The following is an 18,673-nucleotide window of genomic DNA, read 5'->3' on the forward strand; positions in this document are numbered from 1 at the left end:
ACTCCTATTCGACATAGTGTTGGAAGTTCTGGCCAGGGCAATTAGGCAGAAGAAGGAAATAAAGGGTATTCAATTAGGAAAAGAGGAAGTCAAATGGTCCCTGTTTGCAGATGACATGTTTGTATATCTAGAAAACCCCATCGTCTCAGCCCAAAATCTCCTTAAGCTGATAAGCAACTTCAGCAAAGTCTCAGGATACAAAATCAATGTACAAAAATCACAAGCATTCTTATACACCAATAACAGACAAACAGAGAGCCAAATCATGAGTGACCACCCATTCACGATTGCTTCAAAGAGAATAAAATACCTAGGAATCCAACTTACAAGGGACATGAAAGACCTCTTCAAGGAGAACTACAAACCACTGCTCAAGGAAATTAAAGAGGATACAAACAAATGGAAGAACATTCCATGCTCATGGGTAGGAAGAATCAATTTCATAAAAATGGCCACACTGCCCAAGGTAATTTATAGATTCAATGCCATCCCCATCAAGCTACCAATGACTTTCTTCACAGAATTGGAAAAAACTACTTTAAAGTTCATATGGAACCAAAAAAGAGCCCGCAACGCCAAGTCAATCCTAAGCCAAAAGAACAACGCTGGAGGCATCACGCTGCCTGACTTCAAACTATACTACAAGGCTACAGTAACCAAAACAGCATGGTACTGGTACCAAAACAGAGATATAGATCAATGGAACAGAACAGAGCCCTCAGAAGTAACGCCGCATGTCTACAACTATCTGATCTTTGACAAACCTGAGAAAAACAAGCAATGGGGAAAGGATTCCCCATTTAATAAATGGTGCTGGGAAAACTGGCTAGCCATATGTAGAAAGCTGAAACTGGATCCCTACCTTACACCTTATACAAAAATTAATTCAAGATGGATTAAAGGCTTAAACGTTAGACCTAAAACCATAAAAACCCTAGAAGAAAACCTAGGCATTACCATTCAGGACATAGGCATGGGCAAGGACTTCATGTCTAAAACACCAAAAGCAGTGGCAACAAAAGCCAAAATTGACAAATGGGATCTAATTAAACTAAAGAGCTTCTGCACAGCAAAAGAAACTACCATCAGAGTGAACAGGCAACCTACAACATGGGAGAAAAGTTTTGCAACCTACTCATCTGACAAAGGGCTAATATCCAGAATCTACAATGAACTCAAACAAATTTACAAGAAAAAAACAAACAACCCCATCAAAAAGTGGGCGAAGGACATGAACAGACACTTCTCAAAAGAAGACATTTATGCAGCCAAAAAGCACATGAAAAAATGCTCACCATCACTAGCCATCAGAGAAATGCAAATCAAAACCACAATGAGATACCATCTCACACCAGTTAGAATGGCAATCATTAAAAAGTCAGGAAACAACAGGTGCTGGAGAGGATGTGGAGAAATAGGAACACTTTTACACTGTTGGTGGGACTGTAAACTAGTTCAACCATTGTGGAAGTCAGTGTGGCGATTCCTCAGGGATCTAGAACTAGAAATACCATTTGACCCAGCAATCCCATTACTGGGTATATGCCCAAAGGACTATAAATCATGCTGCTATAAAGACACATGCACACGTATGTTTATTGTGGCATTATTCACAATAGCAAAGACTTAGAACCAACCCAAATGTCCAACAATAATAGACTGGATTAAGAAAATGTGGCACATATACAACATAGAATACTATGCAGCCATAAAAAATGATGAGTTCATGTCCTTTGTAGGGACATGGATGAAATTGGAAATCATCATTCTCAGTAAACTATCGCAAGAACAAAAAACCAAACACCACATATTCTCACTCATAGGTGGGAATTGAACAACGAGAACACATGGACACAGGAAGGGGACATCACACTCTGGGGACTGTTGTGGGGTGGGGGGAGGGGGGAGGGATAGCTTTAGGAGATATACCTAATGCTAAATGACGAGTTAATGGGTGCAGCACACCAGCATGGCACATGTATACATATGTAACTAACCTGCACATTGTGGACATGTACCCTAAAACTTAAAGTATAATAATAATAAAATAAAAATAAATTTAAAAAATGAACTTTGCCTGTATTTTATCAGAAAATTTACACATATATAAATGTGTATGCATGCATGATTGGAACATATGTGTGTAACAGTTGTAATAATAAACAACTTGTCAATCTCCAAAGTGGTAAGTAGCCATAGACATCCTGCCTTTTCAATCAGAGATTGCTCTGATAGTAAAGGAACACAAGAAATCAGTTGCCTTGTTTTTACTTTAAATGGGGTTGCGCTGGTCCGCAGATCCAGGCAGCTCCTTAATGTCTAAACAACATTACTACTAGCAAATGGATCTCAGATGCTCTTGAAATACTTGCAGTTCACATTGTTGCCACCCTTTCCCATGAGTGCCTCAGACTTTCTGCCTCTGATTCATCCTGATGCCATAAGCCCTGGGATATTCTGTGTCAAATAACTCAAAGCCCAGTTATGCAAAGGAGACTCAATTAGTCCACATTAAATATCCACTGTGAGTTCCACTGTCCAAAGGAGAAAGATTTCAATCAAATGAATTTATTCTGCATTTAACATCCTGACTGCTGACTAAAGAATATTTAGGAAGTAGAAACATTTACAAGGTTATAAAGATGACATTTCATTTTCTAACCCACAAATCAATTTTTACTATAAAAGTTTGCTTTAGCAAGACTTGGGCAAATTGGCCTTCATGTTATCTCTTGCATTATGTGGAGCTTTTATTCAAAATACCTTTATGCATATAAATGCCTAGCAACACCTTTTTGATGTATTCAGAATCTATAATTTTATTTAATTGGTAGAAAACAGGTTTTGACCAATTCTAAGAATGAATACGTTCCATCTTTTCCATGTGCTGCTCTCCCTTAAAGCCCCAGTTGAAGTCCTGCCATGAAATTACATTGCCTCCTTGACTTTCCTGCTCCTCCTATATATTTGTTTTTTCATACACACCTCTTTTAAGTAAAATATAACCCAGTTTGAATTTTAATACCCTATTGCTTTCCTTTACATTTTTAATCACAAAATGATGTGGCCACCCAAGGTGGTTTTAGTACAAACACACAAAATTCACTGGAAATAAGTAAAACCACAAAGTCAGTGATCTGAAAACTGAAAGAACTGTCTTTCTGGCTATTCTTTGCATGAATAATATTTATTGTAGTAAGCTTCCTCTCTCAGAAAATCTGTTTATGAAATGTCATTCTGTTCACCTACTGCTCTTTCACACGTACATGAGTCCTGTGGGGCATTATTATGTCTGTGCCTGTGTTCCTCTTTGAAGTGAGCTCTTCTCACTTGCATAACCAAGACTGATCAACCATGAAGCTTTTTGGTTTTTTTGGTTTTTTTGACAGACAGTTATTGGAGCTTGAAATGGGAGAAAAAGTCTGAAAGAACTGCTTTCAGATATGGATACAAGGAGCCTTCTCCTTTCCTGAACCTCACGCTCCTACACACACATTTCTCTCTGGTGTGAACTATTACAGACTAAAATATCAAACATTTGGCTTACAGTATTGATGTTTCCACTTCATAAGTACAAATCTCAGAATATGTGCTCACTCAACAATAAGCTTCTTCTGAAGACACGACTATTAAAAAATTGGAATAAGGCGCATACATAGATCTAGACAATCCTTCATATAGTGATTCTAATTATTATTCTCCCTTGAAACCCATTTTTATTCTTTAAGGCAGGGCAGGCTTAGCTGATAATGAATGTCTTTTATTGCATTACTTGAAGTAATTACCTTCACTAGAATTTTGCCTTTCAAACTTTGAGGGCTTGGAAGCTGCTTGCACTCCCCTGTATCAACAGATGACAGGTCCAGTTTGTCTCCGAATATTCCTTTCAGGTACTGAGCAATCTTCCTTTGCTGCTGGATACTGCAGTGATTCTCGATAGACAATATAACAGGAAACCTGAGAAAAGAGCAACATAGTCCAGAGGCGTCAGGTGCAGGCAACTCACAGGGACTTTTGAAAATGATTCAGTATTCACTGTGTTGTTACAATCCTAGTGACAGTATTTGCGATACTGATGATGGTTAAAATGCTTCTAAAATGAGAAAGATTAGAAATGCATTTTAAAAATTCCTCTGAGCAAATATACTTTGCTAAGCATAATGGATGAACAAAATACCAATCCACATGGGATGGCTTTTCTAATATTTTGCATCAGGAAACAATGGTAGATATATTATGTTTCTTTTAAAAGAAGAGAAAATTTTAAAAGAGATGAGAAGTCTAAAGAAAGTAAACTCATATAATGTAATTTTGTCTTATTTATTCAAAAGTCTAAAAGCTTCTAAGAGACCATTGAATGTCATTAAATGAAGCTATTGACTCTAAAATATATAATTAACCCCCACCTTGAAAATTATGATTGAGGATAAAATAACATAAGGGAATTCTGTGTTTTATAGCATCCTACATCGCACATTTCAAAATCACTTTGATAGAATTATATACTAGTCTTTGTCAAAAAATAAAAATAAAAACCAGCCAAGCATTCATTCTACACCAGCACTCAGGTTTCTGCACAGAAAACATGAGATCCATGTAAATAATTACCTAAAGGAGTTGGTGGCTAAGGCAGAAAGGAGATCAGGGCTGATTACATGATTTTACTCCTCTCTCAACCTTATTTTTTCCTCAGAATAAGAAATTATTTCAAATTCAGGTTCATTGACTTTTTTCTAGTTTTCCGTTACATGTCTTCAGACATAATAGGCAATATATTTAAATCACCTAATATATCAACATATACCAATATTTAAATCACCTAATATATCAATGTGCAGAAAAACTTTTTCCAGGCTTTCGTGACAAGCACAAGTTCCACAATACGGGCTATGACCGCCAGACCTACCTTCTCTCCTCATTAGTAAAACCTGATGCTGTGGGCCATCTTACAGATGAGCCTTTGTGGCTGAGGTAGGTTTCCTTACTCGACTACAATCTGTTTGCTATTCATTTCTTCACATAGGTTTTACCCTAAAGTGCTAGAAGAGGGAAAAGCAACAGCAACAACAAACTGACAACCCTGAGTTGTCCTGCAGTCACATCAGGGAGTTTTAACAAGGAATTTTCACATTGTCAATTCATTTACAAAAAATCTATTAGTGGCAGGGAGTGGTGGCTCATGCCTGTAATCCCAGCACTTTGGGAGGCCGAAGCAGGCAGATCACTTGAGGCCAGGAGTTCGAGACCAGCCTGGGCAATATAGTGAAACACTGTCTCTACTAAAAATACAAAAATGAGCCAGGCATTGTGGCACGTGCCGGTAATCCCAGATACTCAGAGGGCTGAGGCAAGAGAATCGCTTGAACCCGGGAGGCGGAGGTTGCAGTGAGCTGAGATCATGCCACTGCACTCCAGCATGGGCGACAGAGCAAGGCTGCCTCAGAAAAAAAAAAAAGCCTAATTAGTGCTTGATGATGTTTAGTGTAAAGCTGTGCTTCTCAACAGGGAACGAGGCAATTATTCCCCCCAGTACAGGAGACGCTTGTCAATATCTGAAGACATTTTTGGTGGTCACACTTCAGGGGTGCTATTGGCACATAATGAATAGAAGCTGAGGATGTTGCTTTCCACCCTACGCTGCACAGGACAGCTCTCTACCAAAAAAAAAAAAAAAAAAAAAAAAATTATCAGTACACAATGTCAATAGTGCCAAGGTTGAGAAACCCTGATATAAAGATGCAACCAAAGTTAAGAAAGGAGAGGAAAAGGCTGAACTTTTAAAATGTACTAAACAAGTTTATTAACTCTTTTAATTCGAAGTGCTTTTCTTCTAAGAGTTCCCAAACTTGAAGTAAATTGTCAAATCACCAGAGGATCTTCCAAGATACATAGGTGGCAGGCCTTCTCAACACCCTACTTCATACATTGGGAAATAAAGGCAAAATTACTTCACCCATTTGGCTAGGACCTGTAGAAATCAGGGTTGTGAAGACCCATTAGAATGCAGTGTTCAAGATTCTTCCACATGGGAGGCATCATAAACTAAATCTGCTATACAGCAAGTGTGTCTTATTAGAAAAGCATTTTTAACCTCATGTTTAATTAATGAGAAGACCAAATATTGGAAATTTTAAAGGTTACTAACTTCTAAAAAATTAATTTTACACAATTGTAATTTTAATTTGTTTCCTTTAATTCAAAAATCCTTTCTTGAATAGCTGGTATACTGAAGGTACCTGCTAGGCAACAAAGATGAATACAAAATAATAAGAGATTGCTCATATTTTCAGTGAGTTCACAGTCTTACAGATGTAAAAGAAGGCAAGTAACCAACCAATTGCAAGAGGGTGCTATATGATATGACAGAAATATGTGCAGGGTGCTAAATACAGAGAAAATATGGAGAAAAAGAAGATTTAAATCAGCTGGTGGTATTAGTAACTTGTTGGAGGGACAATACTTAAACGGCCTTGTAGAATAAGCAAGAATTAATCAGATAGACTAACGGGGAAGGGTGTTCCAGGCAGAGAGAACAGCATACGTAAGAGTGGGGAGTTGAGAAAGAGCCAGGCTCAATGGGGAAGCTGAAAGACAGTCATTGAAGGCAGAATCCTAAATCTCTGTGGAATAATGGTGGAAGATGATAGTGGAAGACAAGGGAGATGCCAGACCTTAAGGGATATGAAGACATGCCTGTGTATTGAGAGAGCTTCTGACAGGCTTTAAGACAAGAATTGAATCACCATGCTCATATTTCAGAAAGAAAATTATAGCACCAGTGTTGAGGATGAACCAAAGGGGAAATAAAAATGAACAGGAGGCAATGGAATCAAAAGATAACTTGGGAAGTAGAATTGCCAAGAATTGGTTGAGTCTAGAATGACTCCCAGTTTCTGGCTGAGGCCAGTGCTGCCCCTAACTATTAATAAGAGGAAATGGAGCGAGAAGCAAGAGGAAGTTTGGCAGAATGAGATGCTGAGTTCCCCTTGGGGAGTAAGCTCCTTAATGGCAGGATTCTTATCTTCTGCTCACTGTTGTGGCTCCCCACACCTATGGGATACTCAGATGAATATTCACTGAGGATTTTTATTTTTATTTTTATTTTTCTGAGATGGAGTCTCACTCTGTCACCCAGCCTGGAGTGCAGTGGTGCAATCTCAGCTCACTACAACCTCCACCTTCTGGGTTCAAGCAAATCTCATGCCTCAGCCTCCCAAGTAGCTGGGATTACAGATGTGTACCACTACATCCACCTAATACTTGTATTTTTTTAGTAGAGACAGGGCTTCGCCATGTTGACCAGGCTGGTCTCAAACTCCTGGCCTCACGTGATCCACCCTCCTCAGCCTCCCAAAGTGCTACAGGAGCCACCGTGCCCGGCCTCACTGAGTATGTTTCAACATGGGCCTAGAACTTGAGGGGAAAGTTCTGGACATAGAATTTGATAAATATCCAGAAAGTGATCTAGGGCAAAACCTTAGAAAACAGTCAACCATTAGAGGAATGAGGAAATAGATTAACAGAAGACTGCAGTACAAAAAAAAGAGATTGAGAAGCAACGAGAGCAATGGAGGGGAGAATGATATAATGGAAACCAAAAAAGGCAAGTAGTGGGGAGGAAATATTCAACACTGTCAAATGACAAGGAGAGGATCAAGTAACATAAGGACTCCAGACACCTCAGTGTATAGATAAGACATCCATCATGATCAGAACCCACTAATTATGTACACAGTAACCTATGTTTCCAGATTTTATGGACACTCTACACCCTGGATTTAGAAATTTAGAGGTCACTATGGACACTCTACACCCTGGATTTAGAAATTTAGAGGTCACTATTTGCAAGAATGTCTTTAAGGAGGCATATTGAGAAAGAATGGGACAAGGAATAAATGCAGCATGAGAAAGTACAAACGGGAAGGCCACATTATTTGTTCACAATGTTTTGCTGAGAAGGAGGGAGAAAACTAGTCTAGCAAAGAGGGCAGTGTAGAGTCCAAGGAAGAGGATGGGGTTTTGTAGCTACGTTACATCAGGCAATGCTCCATGCGGGAGGCTACCGCTTAGCTCACAGGTGCTGCTTTACTTACTCATTCTTCACAAAGGCATGCTTGTTGATGGTCTCCACAACATCTCTGAAGAGAATTTTTGAAGTGAGAGTGTAACCATGATGTACTACTGGCTCTCCATCCGGGCCATCCCAACAGTCAACTGCCAAAAACAGAACTTTATATCAACAACCCAAAGTCTCTGGTGTTTATTAATATTTCTGGAAATACCAGACACATATTAAGTCCATTATCTGAAATTATACCCATTTCAATCCTGACAAAGACGTGACACAGACACAGAAATCGGTGTTCTGGCATATTTATCAGAACAAAGAATTAAAGAATTGCTTTTCCTCAAGACACAATGATTTGGTTTTGAGTGTGGTTAAAAAGATGTCATATTCTTAAACAGCTCAGAATTCACCAAAAACTCATTAGAACTTATGTAAATCCAGTCAAGTGTGCCCAAGGGTAGGGAGATTTCTTGAAAGGTCATTTACCCAATTTCACTTCTTCTTCTTCTTCTTCAGGTTATGAAGGTCTTTTAGAAAGTCACAGTGTCCTTCCCAAATCAATAATATAGTTTTCATTATTGTTCACTTAAGCTCACAATGTTTTCATTAGATTGATTTTCATTTCATTAATACTACAGTAGTTATAAAATAATATCAACTTCCTAAGTTCAAATCCTCGAGCGCTGCCAAGATTTATGTGAATTTGGGCAAATAACTTAATCATTTGAAGACTTGTTTTCCCCATCTAGAAAAGGAGAGTAATAGCACTTACATCATAAATTTGAGTGACAGTTAAATATATGTAAAGTAGCTTGTAACACTGCATGGCATATAGTAACTATGATTGTTATTGATACTATTAATATTGCTCTCTACCCACACAATCTCATTAGCTCTCAGCTGGAGAAAGACAGTAGGTTTTTCACCATCCCCCTCTGACTAAGAATTTGCTTTCTCTTGTTTTTATATTTTGCCCCCAGGCTAATTCCTCAAAACACTACTTTCACCTCATTGCTCCTTTGCTCAAAAGCCTACTTGGTGCATAGCACAGCATCCAACACAGAGAAGTAAGTAGTCTGTAAATATATGCTAAATGGATTAATAAATATCTTACCTCATACAATAGCTCTTGCGTGCTTACCTCCAACGCCCCCGTTTCTTGTGCTAGAGCCTGGCTAATCATTCACTAACCCTGTTTCTTCTTTTATCGAGGGAACACAGCTGGACTCTATTTCCTAGCCTTCCTTTGCAGGAGGATGTGGCCAGTGAAATGTGAGCAGAAAGTATGTGCACCACTTCCAGGTATGGTTGACAGAAACCTGCTGCCTTACATAATCATTCGTCTTCTTTCCTCTTCTGCTGTGACTTTAGAAGTGGTGAAGATGGCACAGCCACAAGATGGAAAAAGACAAAACTGCTTGAGAGATTCACCCACTAGGAACACCTATTTTGAACTTGACATAATCAAGAAATAAACTTCAGTTGTTTTAAGGCACAGGAAATTTGAAGTTACATTGTTAAAAGGACAGTGTTGCCTTAATTACCATGCTAGCTCCTGTCTGACAATTCAATCTTACTTTCTCCTACACCCAAGCTCACAGGCTTGTTCTGGTTAGGCAAATTTTCTCACACACATTCCCACCTCCATGTGTCTTTTCTTCTTCTTTAAAGTCAACTGACATATCCCCTTCTCATTTTGCTTACCTAAATCCTAATCAAGGCAAAACTAGGATCCCCCACAGAACCTCGCTAGCCCACAGGATCTCTCTTTTCCTTATGGCAAGAGGTCATCATCTCAAACACCACCAAAAGCCTAGCAGTTAATATAAATAAGTGCAGCGGCTCAATGGGAAATGTGTGCCTGAATGAGATAACTACTTACTGTTAATCATTACTAAGTAGGAATGAGAACCTTGGTTGCCAGAACTTCTGAGGAAACTAAAATGTCTAGATTTTATTGCTGTGAATTTTCACAATTTTTAAATACTGGCAATTAATCCATTTTTAAAACTACAATATGGGTCAAACATAAACATTTCTGCAAGCTGAATTTGCATAATGGAATGCTGATTGAAAGTCTGCCTTTAGAGTTCGAGACCAGCCTGGCCAACATGGTGAAACCCCTTCTCCGCTAAAAATACAAAAATTAGCTGTGTGTGGTGGCGGATGCCTGTAATCCCAGCTACTCAGGAGGCTGAGGCAGGAGAATCGCTTGAACCCGGGAGGTGGAGGATGCAGTGAGTCGAGCTCGTGACATTGCACTCCAGCCTGGGCAACAAGAGTGAAACTCCGTCTCAAAATAAAAGAAACTCTGCCTTTAATTAGGACCACACAGTTGTGAACCACATATGTTCTCTATTTTAGTAGCACCTTCCCCTATATGTGTGTTTTGTGTATTACCCCAGGAGATATCTCTGTTTTTCTTTTAAAATATTCAAAATGCTCACCATAATTACAATGTGATTGTAATGGTTAATTTTTCACGTCAATGAGGCTTGGCTATGATGTTCAGTTATTTGGTCAAACACCAGTCTATATGTTCTGTGAAGATATTTTAAAAATAGGATTAACATTTAAATCAGTAGGCTTTGGGTAAAGCCAATTATGCTCCACAATGTGAGTGGGCCTCGCCCAGTCAGCTGAGAGCCTTAAGAGCAAAGACTGAGGTTACCCTTCAAGGATAAATTCTCAACACTGCAACACAGAAACTGCCTGAATTCCAGCCTGCTGGCCAGCTCTACAGATTTCAGATTTGCCAACACCCACAAGCATGAGAGTCAATTCCTTAAAAATCAGACAATGAATCTCAATCTCTTGCTTTCTCTACATATCTTATTGGTTCTGTTTCTCTGCAGAACCCCGACTAATACAGCTATCTATATTAATCCACTAAACATTGGCTGTTCAAATATCCCTATGGGAAAAAAATAGAAAAAATAAAAGAAGAAAAAACATTCACAGTTGATACCACAGGTTTGCTAAAAACAATGTTTAAGGATAAGATGCTGTTAAGAAAACCAAAGGTTCTGAGATACTATCAGAGAGTGTCTACTATTCCTTGGGGCCTGCAAATGAGGTCATATGTATCAACAACATCTTCTCACAAGAGAAGCGTCATCCATATTTTTCCATGTACTTGACAGTCTTTAATTTGTCTCTGGAAATAATTATGGAAAAAAACTTAACAGGTGTTTCAAATAATATATAATTTTAAAAATTTTTACCCTGTTTTGTGGTCCCTTCTTGGAGAAGAAAGAGCATAACAGGATTCTTCATAAAGGAACTAATAGCTTTTCCAAAAGAATGCAAAGGTGACAAAGCAATACCTTGCCCGACTTGCTTATGGTGTCTACATCAAAAATTAAAACTACACGAGTCATGAAAGAAGGCACTCTTTGGCTAGTATTTACAACATAGGCAGAATATTCATAACTGAGGATAGGAGGTTCTCCTAATGTTCAATTTTTATATCTAATTCCATCACTTGTCTGTGAGATGAAGATAACAACATTCCCAAATGGTACTGGCATCTTAATATGTGGCATTCGTGGCCAGGTTCAAATGGCAGTGAAGTTTCCTGTAAGTGCTAATGCTGTAAATGGGAATGTTGGCAAGGTAGAAATCCTCTGTCCAATTCCCCTGCTCATAAAAGAGCCGGGGCCCATTTTTCAATCAGGTTACACACTATGGAACCCCAAAAGCAAAGCAACTCCAACAAAGATTTGGCCATTCTGAAGGCCAAATAGCTAACACGACAGCTTTTCATAATGGAGCTTAAAGACGTTCCACCCTGATAGCACTCCCAGAGATAACTGGAGAAGTCATAAACCGATTACAACAGCAATGCAACATCAGTCCCATAATGAGAATGAAAATCCCCTGGACAGAACATCCATATTTATTAAGCAACTCAGGCTGAAAATCAAGCGAATAAAAGGCCATGTAAAAATGTTATCCATTTGATTTGCTGACAAGCCCACCTCACCAAAAAGACTTATTGCTCTTCCTCAAGACACTGTGTACATATCCTGACTAAGGACATTATTGCAGCTGAACTAATGGATATGGAAAACATAAGATTACCAAAATAGAAGCTTGAAAGTAGAGAGAACCTCCAGGTCACAGTAGTGTGAAAATACTGTAGAATCATTCTTCTCCATCTCTCAAGTGCTACACTTAGCAAAAGCTGCTTCAGAAAACAGCTGTGGGACCTGAAATTTTCAACCCATGACCGGCTACATTCTATAAATTGTGTTCTTTAAATTCTAACTGCAGCTGTTTAAGAATAAAAATACCTTCATCTGGCCACATGGCAGATAAAATGCCACTGGGTATACAGCAGTACCCCTTTATCCTCGGGAGATAAATTCTAAGGCTCCCGGTAGATGCCTGAAACTGCAAAGTACTGAACCTTATACATACACCCTTGTTTTTTTCCTACATATACATACCTATAATAAAGTTTAGTTTATAGATTAGGTCAGTAAGATATTCACAATAACTAATAGTAAAACAGAACAATTATACTGCAATAAAAGTTATGTGAATGTGGTTTCTCTCTCAAGATATTTTACTGTATCACCTTTCCTCTTGTGGTTAAGAAGGGACAGAGTAGGACGGTGTGAGATTTCATCACACTACTTAGAATGGTACACAACTTAAAACTTATATGTTGTTTCTCTCTGGAATTTCTATTTAATATTTTCGGGGTGCAGCTGACCATGGCTAACTGAAACCACGGAAAATGAAACCGCAGATAAGAGGAGACTACTATACACACACTGGTGTCTCTGTGCCCAAGCTTCAAATGTGGACTAAGGTCTTCAAATCACAGGACTGACAGATATTGCTAGGAGGACCACAGAGATCATGTCACCAAATGCTAAGCCTTCAGGAACATCTAAATATTTAGGTGGTAGGCCTAATCACAAATGAAGCAAATTCCTCCTTTTAATGCCAACCTCCCCTCTATGTTGTGCTCCTCACTTTCTCTGGCCATCCTTATATGACCTGACAGCCTCATTCAATTCCTTAGGGCTGGTCATGTCATTCAATGCTTGCTCCTCCAAAAACACACAGACTTTCTGGAGAACAGTGCAATTCAAGAGTCAGACCAACCTGAGTTCAAATCCCAGCTTCCAAGCTTCCTAACCTCGGGAACTTAAGCCATTTATTTAACTATGAGTTGAATCTCTTAAGAAGAGATTATTCCCTCTTTCTTGGTGGTGTTATAAGAATTAAATGAGAATGCACGGAAAACACTTAGCCAGGACCTGGTCCACTAAAGTTGCTAAAATCATAGTAGGTCCTCTTTTCCTTCCTACAATACATTCAAATCCAAGGTGACAACCACTATTTCCAATAAGAAATAGGTCAAACACACAAAAACAAAACGAACAAACAAATAGAAAGAAATAGGTCAAATGCAAAGCTGGCCAAGTCTCTGAGATAAATATAATTATTCTCCTCAAGAAAAACATTCCAGAAATAGTAGTTCAACTTCTATTGTCCAGTTATAGATTATTCTAATAATAAGAACTTTAAGCCAAATACTAGGGAAAGAATTTACTGATGCAAGCTGGTGAGGAAGATATTTGGGAGCATATAAAAAATTGCATATCCTTTAAAATTATACCATAGCTGTGCATAGCCTCGTTTGTACAAGTATCTGGAGAAGGTAATCTTTTGGACATACAGAGCCAAGTAGCTTCTTTATATTACAGCAGCGATTGGAAAACAGGAAGTAAGAAGGTACAAGAGAAGGCTCTTGTTCAATGTCATCTACTGCACACAATTTCCAAAAGCTCCCATTTTAGAATTAAAAGACTACTGGAAAAGCAACAACTAAAAATCATGTGTACTTTATCATGAATTATCTTAATCAGATAACTTTCCTTCTTAATACCTCAAACAAAGCTGGAGGTTTAGAAGTTTTGAGTCGGTATAAGGAATTAATGACAGAAACATGGTTAGGCTTGGGTAGGATACTGATTTTGGACAGGTAAACCAAAAAGAGAAGCCTAGGTATCTGAAAGAACTGAAAAGCAAAAGAAATAGAGCAGAAGAGACAGAATTAACAAAGTTGTAAAATTGTCTAGAGTTGACTGTCACTTCATGGAGTCACTAAAAGTCATTTTCTGTACTTGAACCTCCAAGAAAATGTCACTATTTACAATGATAGGCAACCATCAGTGTGAATCCAATGAGGCTGTGTGCTCAGGGCATCTCTATGCATGCCAGACATGAAAACTTGTTGAGTGCTAAGCAAACGAAGGGCTGAATAATGGCTGAGAGCAGAATGTCACCTTGAGACCTCTTACTGCTTGAAAGGATTTTCTTCCTCTTAATATTTTATAGCATCTTCATTATTCAGTTGTTTAAGATACTCAATTGTTAATCACTATTGCTGGTATGTACTCTCTGCAACTATTGCAAAAATACTATTGAACGACTAAATTTACAGAGCATTCAATTTGTAGTCATCCTAATGTTTCTGTATGCAGGTAGTTTTTAATACCTGCCCATTTTTTAAGCATGTTGATTTACCTTAATAACATTACTGTCACTTTTGTAGCAGAAAATTCAAGCTAGAAACTATCTGACAAAGAAAGGCCCTTCCAGTTAAGCAGTCTTATCTCATTGTCCTACTGCTTTATTCATTGCCCTGCACTTTCCACCATGCCTAGGAAAACCAGTCATCCCACTGCTGACTCCCAGCACATTCCCCACCAAAATCAAAAGACAATTCCCTGTGACTCATGGCATCTCCATTCAATCATAAACCAACTCCCTTTTATCTTCAGACTCCCTTTGGAATTCTCCCCAACCTCCTTACCCTGGCTAAGCACCAGCTTACCTTCGAGGGCACTACTTCCTTTCTCCAAGGATGCTCTTTTGTATAAATCACAGAAGATTTAGATATAAACCAAAAGGCATTATCTATGCCTTTACTGCTACTTTTAAATGATTGTTCTTCTACACTCATTAAAAAATCTCTCCTCTTTTGAAGCTTATTCTATCCAGCTATACCTTTCTGGCATCTTCCAATCACCTTCTCTTTTTTTTTTAATTATTATTTTTTATTATTATTATACTTTAAGTTTTAGGGTACATGTGCACATTGTGCAGGTTAGTTACATATGTATACATGTGCCATGCTGGTGCGCTGCACCCACTAACTCATCATCTAGCATTAGGTATATCTCCCAGTGCTATCCCTCCCCCGCTCCCCCCACCCCACAACAGTCCCCAGAGTGTGATGTTCCCCTTCCTGTGTCCATGTGCTCTCATTGTTCAATTCCCACCTATGAGTGAGAATATGCGGAGTTTGGTTTTTTGTTCTTGCGATAGTTTACTGAGAATGATGATTTCCAATTTCATCCATGTCCCTACAAAGGACATGAACTCATCATTTTTTATGGCTGCATAGTATTCCATGGTGTATATGTGCCACATTTTCTTAATCCAGTCTATCATTATTGGACATTTGGGTTGCTTCCAAGTCTTTGCTATTGTGAATAATGCCGCAATAAACATACGTGTGCATGTGTCTTTATAGCAGCATGATTTATAGTCCTTTGGGCATATACCCAGTAATGGGATGGCTGGGTCAAATAGTATTTCTAGTTCTAGATCCCTGAGGAATCGCCACACTGACTTCCACAATGGTTGAACTAGTTTACAGTCCCACCAACAGTGTAAAAATGTTCCTATTTCTCCACATCCTCTCCAGTACTTTTTTTTTGATGGAATCTCATTCTGTTGCCCAGGCTGGAGTGCAAAGGCATGATCTCGGCTCACTGCAACCTCTGCCTCCTGGGTTCAAGTGATTCTCCTGCCTCAGCCTCCTGAGCAGCTGGGACTACAGGTGCATGCCACCATGCCCGGATAATTCTTGCAGTTTTAGTAGAGATGGGGTTTCACCATGTTGGCCAGGCTGGTCTCAAACTCCTGACCTCAAGCCTCAGCCTGTCTCAGCCTCCTAAAGTGCTGGGATTACAGGCATGAGCCACTGCGCCTGGCCACATTGTTTTTATACTTAAGTGTCTGGTTTATAGTTTTAATCTCCAATCTGCTTCTGTCTGCATACTTTGTAAATTAAAACACCACGTAGCCATCTATTTAATCCCTTAGCACTGACCTCCTCCAGGCCAATAGTCCCTTGCTTCACTCTGTTTCCATGATGCTCACCCATGACACAATCTGGAAATTGTCACCTGTGACTAAATCCCATTGCAATGACAGCTCTGTTCTCATTTTCTTAAAGTGTGATGACAACTTTCCACATTTTTCTATTTATTTGAGTCTTCTAGTCTCTTAATCTTATTTTATGGCCCCCATCCACTTTGCTTCCTTTCCTAGAACCATGGAGCCCCTGTCAGTTACTTATAAGAGCTCTCACCAATACCTTGAAGATATTTAATATGATCTAGAAATCCCGAGACTTGGATCAATTCCATAATCTGTCTTCACTACTTCTCTAAGCAGATGAGTACTGCTGGGGATGGGATCAAAGGGAGTCTAAGCATCCAGATTTTGAATCAGTAAAGACTGTTTTTGAAATCAGCTTGGGCTTCCCTGACTTACCTTGTCAATTCCTTTCCCATTCTCTGATGACTTCTTTAACAATTTGCTGATTTTAAGCCCTGTGGCCAATCTCCACTCACTTTATACTGAGTGGATGATGTTCTCTCCTACTTCTCTGAGAAAACAGGCATGCGCCCTTTAAAAAATCTCTTGTCCCCTTTATTCCACCTGAAAACAAACCTATATTATTTCCCCCACTTCCAAGTCTCAAAGTTGCCCCCCAGCCTATATCATCAAACATTTGGATGCAGAAAAATGCCCAGTCACCAATCGACAGCAGGTAACCAACTGCCCACTAACATATCACCAACCTACATAGCAAAGGCCACCAACAATTCCCTGCTGTCAAATACAACTAAATTGGATACTTAGTTTTATTTTATTTTTCTGTTCCCTGTGGCATTTCTGGCTATTCCTTTCTAACCCTTTCATCCTTTAGATCCAAGTACTCCTGTTCTCTGCACTGGCCTTGCTGGCTCCCCTTGTGCTCCCTACTCCTAATCGTTGTATCGCTGAAGTCCTCAGGCCTCTTTCTCTTTTCCCCTTCTCTCTGTAAGTGATCTTGTACACTTCCATGATTTTAACTACCACATACCAAGTTCAGCATTTTGGAATCCTTATCTTGCCCAGATTCTTCATTAAGTTCAGACATTGTTATCCAAATGACTGATAAAGATGTCCACATACATGTTACAAAATCAATCTAAATTCAGCAGATGGAAAATTGGACTCATTTAGACTCTTGTTCTCAGATTCCCTATAGTATGGAGTGGCACCATCCACCTTCTAGCTCTCCCCTTCATTCCTTTTATTCTTTTCTCTCACCAGTTTCCACTAAGTTTACCTCTTCAGTACTGCATCCTTAACATCATCTCTTTCTCACTTAGTCCAAGATTTTGGAATCCTCCCTTGGATTCACTGTGATAGCCCTCCCACCAACTTCCTGCTTCCAGTTTCACCTCCCTTCTCCCTCCACAAACACACATGTCAAAAAAAAAAAAACTTTTAAAATTATCCTTTCACACTGTTGCCCAAATAATCTTTCTAAACTGCAAATCTGATCATATCACTATAGATATTAAAACCTTTCACTGGCCCCTCATTACCAAAAACTAAAATGAAATTCCTCACCATAGCACTCAAAACCCTTTACAGCTGACCCTCAGCTCCCTTCCTAGCCTAACTGATTTCTCATCACATTTTACCTCGCACTTCATTCTCTATACCACCACTTCTATACCATTGTATATCAACCAACCGGTGAAATTTTCACATTGTTTCTCTCTCTCTGTCTCTCTCTCTCTCTCACAGGTGGGGTCTCACTGTGTTGCTCAAACTGGAATGCAATAGCTATTCACAGGCACAATCACAGCACACTGCAGCTTTGAACTCCTGGTCCCAAGCAATCCTCCCACCTCAGCCTCCCAGGTAGCTAAAACTATAGGTGTACAATACCATGCCTGGTTTATATTATTTTTTTTAAAAAATGTTCATCCCTTCTACTAGACTGTGAACTCCCTGAAGACAGAATTCATATTTTACTTACTTCTGTATACTCACCACCTGGAACCCACTAGAAGTTTAATAAATGTTGACTAATTGATAGACCATGAAGTATCTTAAAAACAAAGAGCTTGGCCAGGCGCGGTGGCTCACACCTGTAATCCCAGCACTTCGGGAGGCTGAGGTGGGTGGATCATGAGGTCAGAGATCGAGGCCATCCTGGCCAACATGGTGAAACCCCATCTCTACTAAAAATACAAAAAAAATTAGCTGGGTGTGGTGGTGTGCACCTGTAATCCCAGCTACTTGGGAGGCTGAGGCAGGAGAATCGCTTGAACCTGGGAGATGGAGATTGCACTGAGCCTAGATCGTGCCACTGCACTCCATCCTGGTGACAGAGCGAGACTCCATCTCAAAAAAAATAAAAAATTAAAAAATTAAAAAATAAAAACAAAGAGCTCTCCTGAACTATTTTTGCAATTGTATAATTAAAAATATCTTTCTAGGAAGACTTTA

General features: G+C 39.1%; 1 protein-coding gene across 14 annotated transcripts in view; it reads right to left on the reverse strand.

The window, feature by feature from the left end:
- PLCH1 (phospholipase C eta 1) overlaps nt 1–18,673 on the reverse strand; it is a 269,548-nt gene that overhangs the window by 60,200 nt on the left and 190,675 nt on the right. For all 14 annotated transcript variants that reach the window (XM_063807279.1, XM_063807289.1, XM_063807288.1 and 11 more), the window contains 2 exons: nt 8,094–8,214; nt 3,786–3,957 (listed from right to left, as the gene is read on the reverse strand). In XM_063807279.1, the coding sequence (XP_063663349.1) occupies nt 3,786–3,957; nt 8,094–8,214 (293 nt within the window). The remainder of the gene's footprint in view (nt 1–3,785; nt 3,958–8,093; nt 8,215–18,673) is intronic.

Source organism: Pan troglodytes, chromosome 2 (genome assembly GCF_028858775.2).
Source record: "Pan troglodytes isolate AG18354 chromosome 2, NHGRI_mPanTro3-v2.0_pri, whole genome shotgun sequence".
Lineage (NCBI taxonomy): Eukaryota > Metazoa > Chordata > Mammalia > Primates > Hominidae > Pan > Pan troglodytes.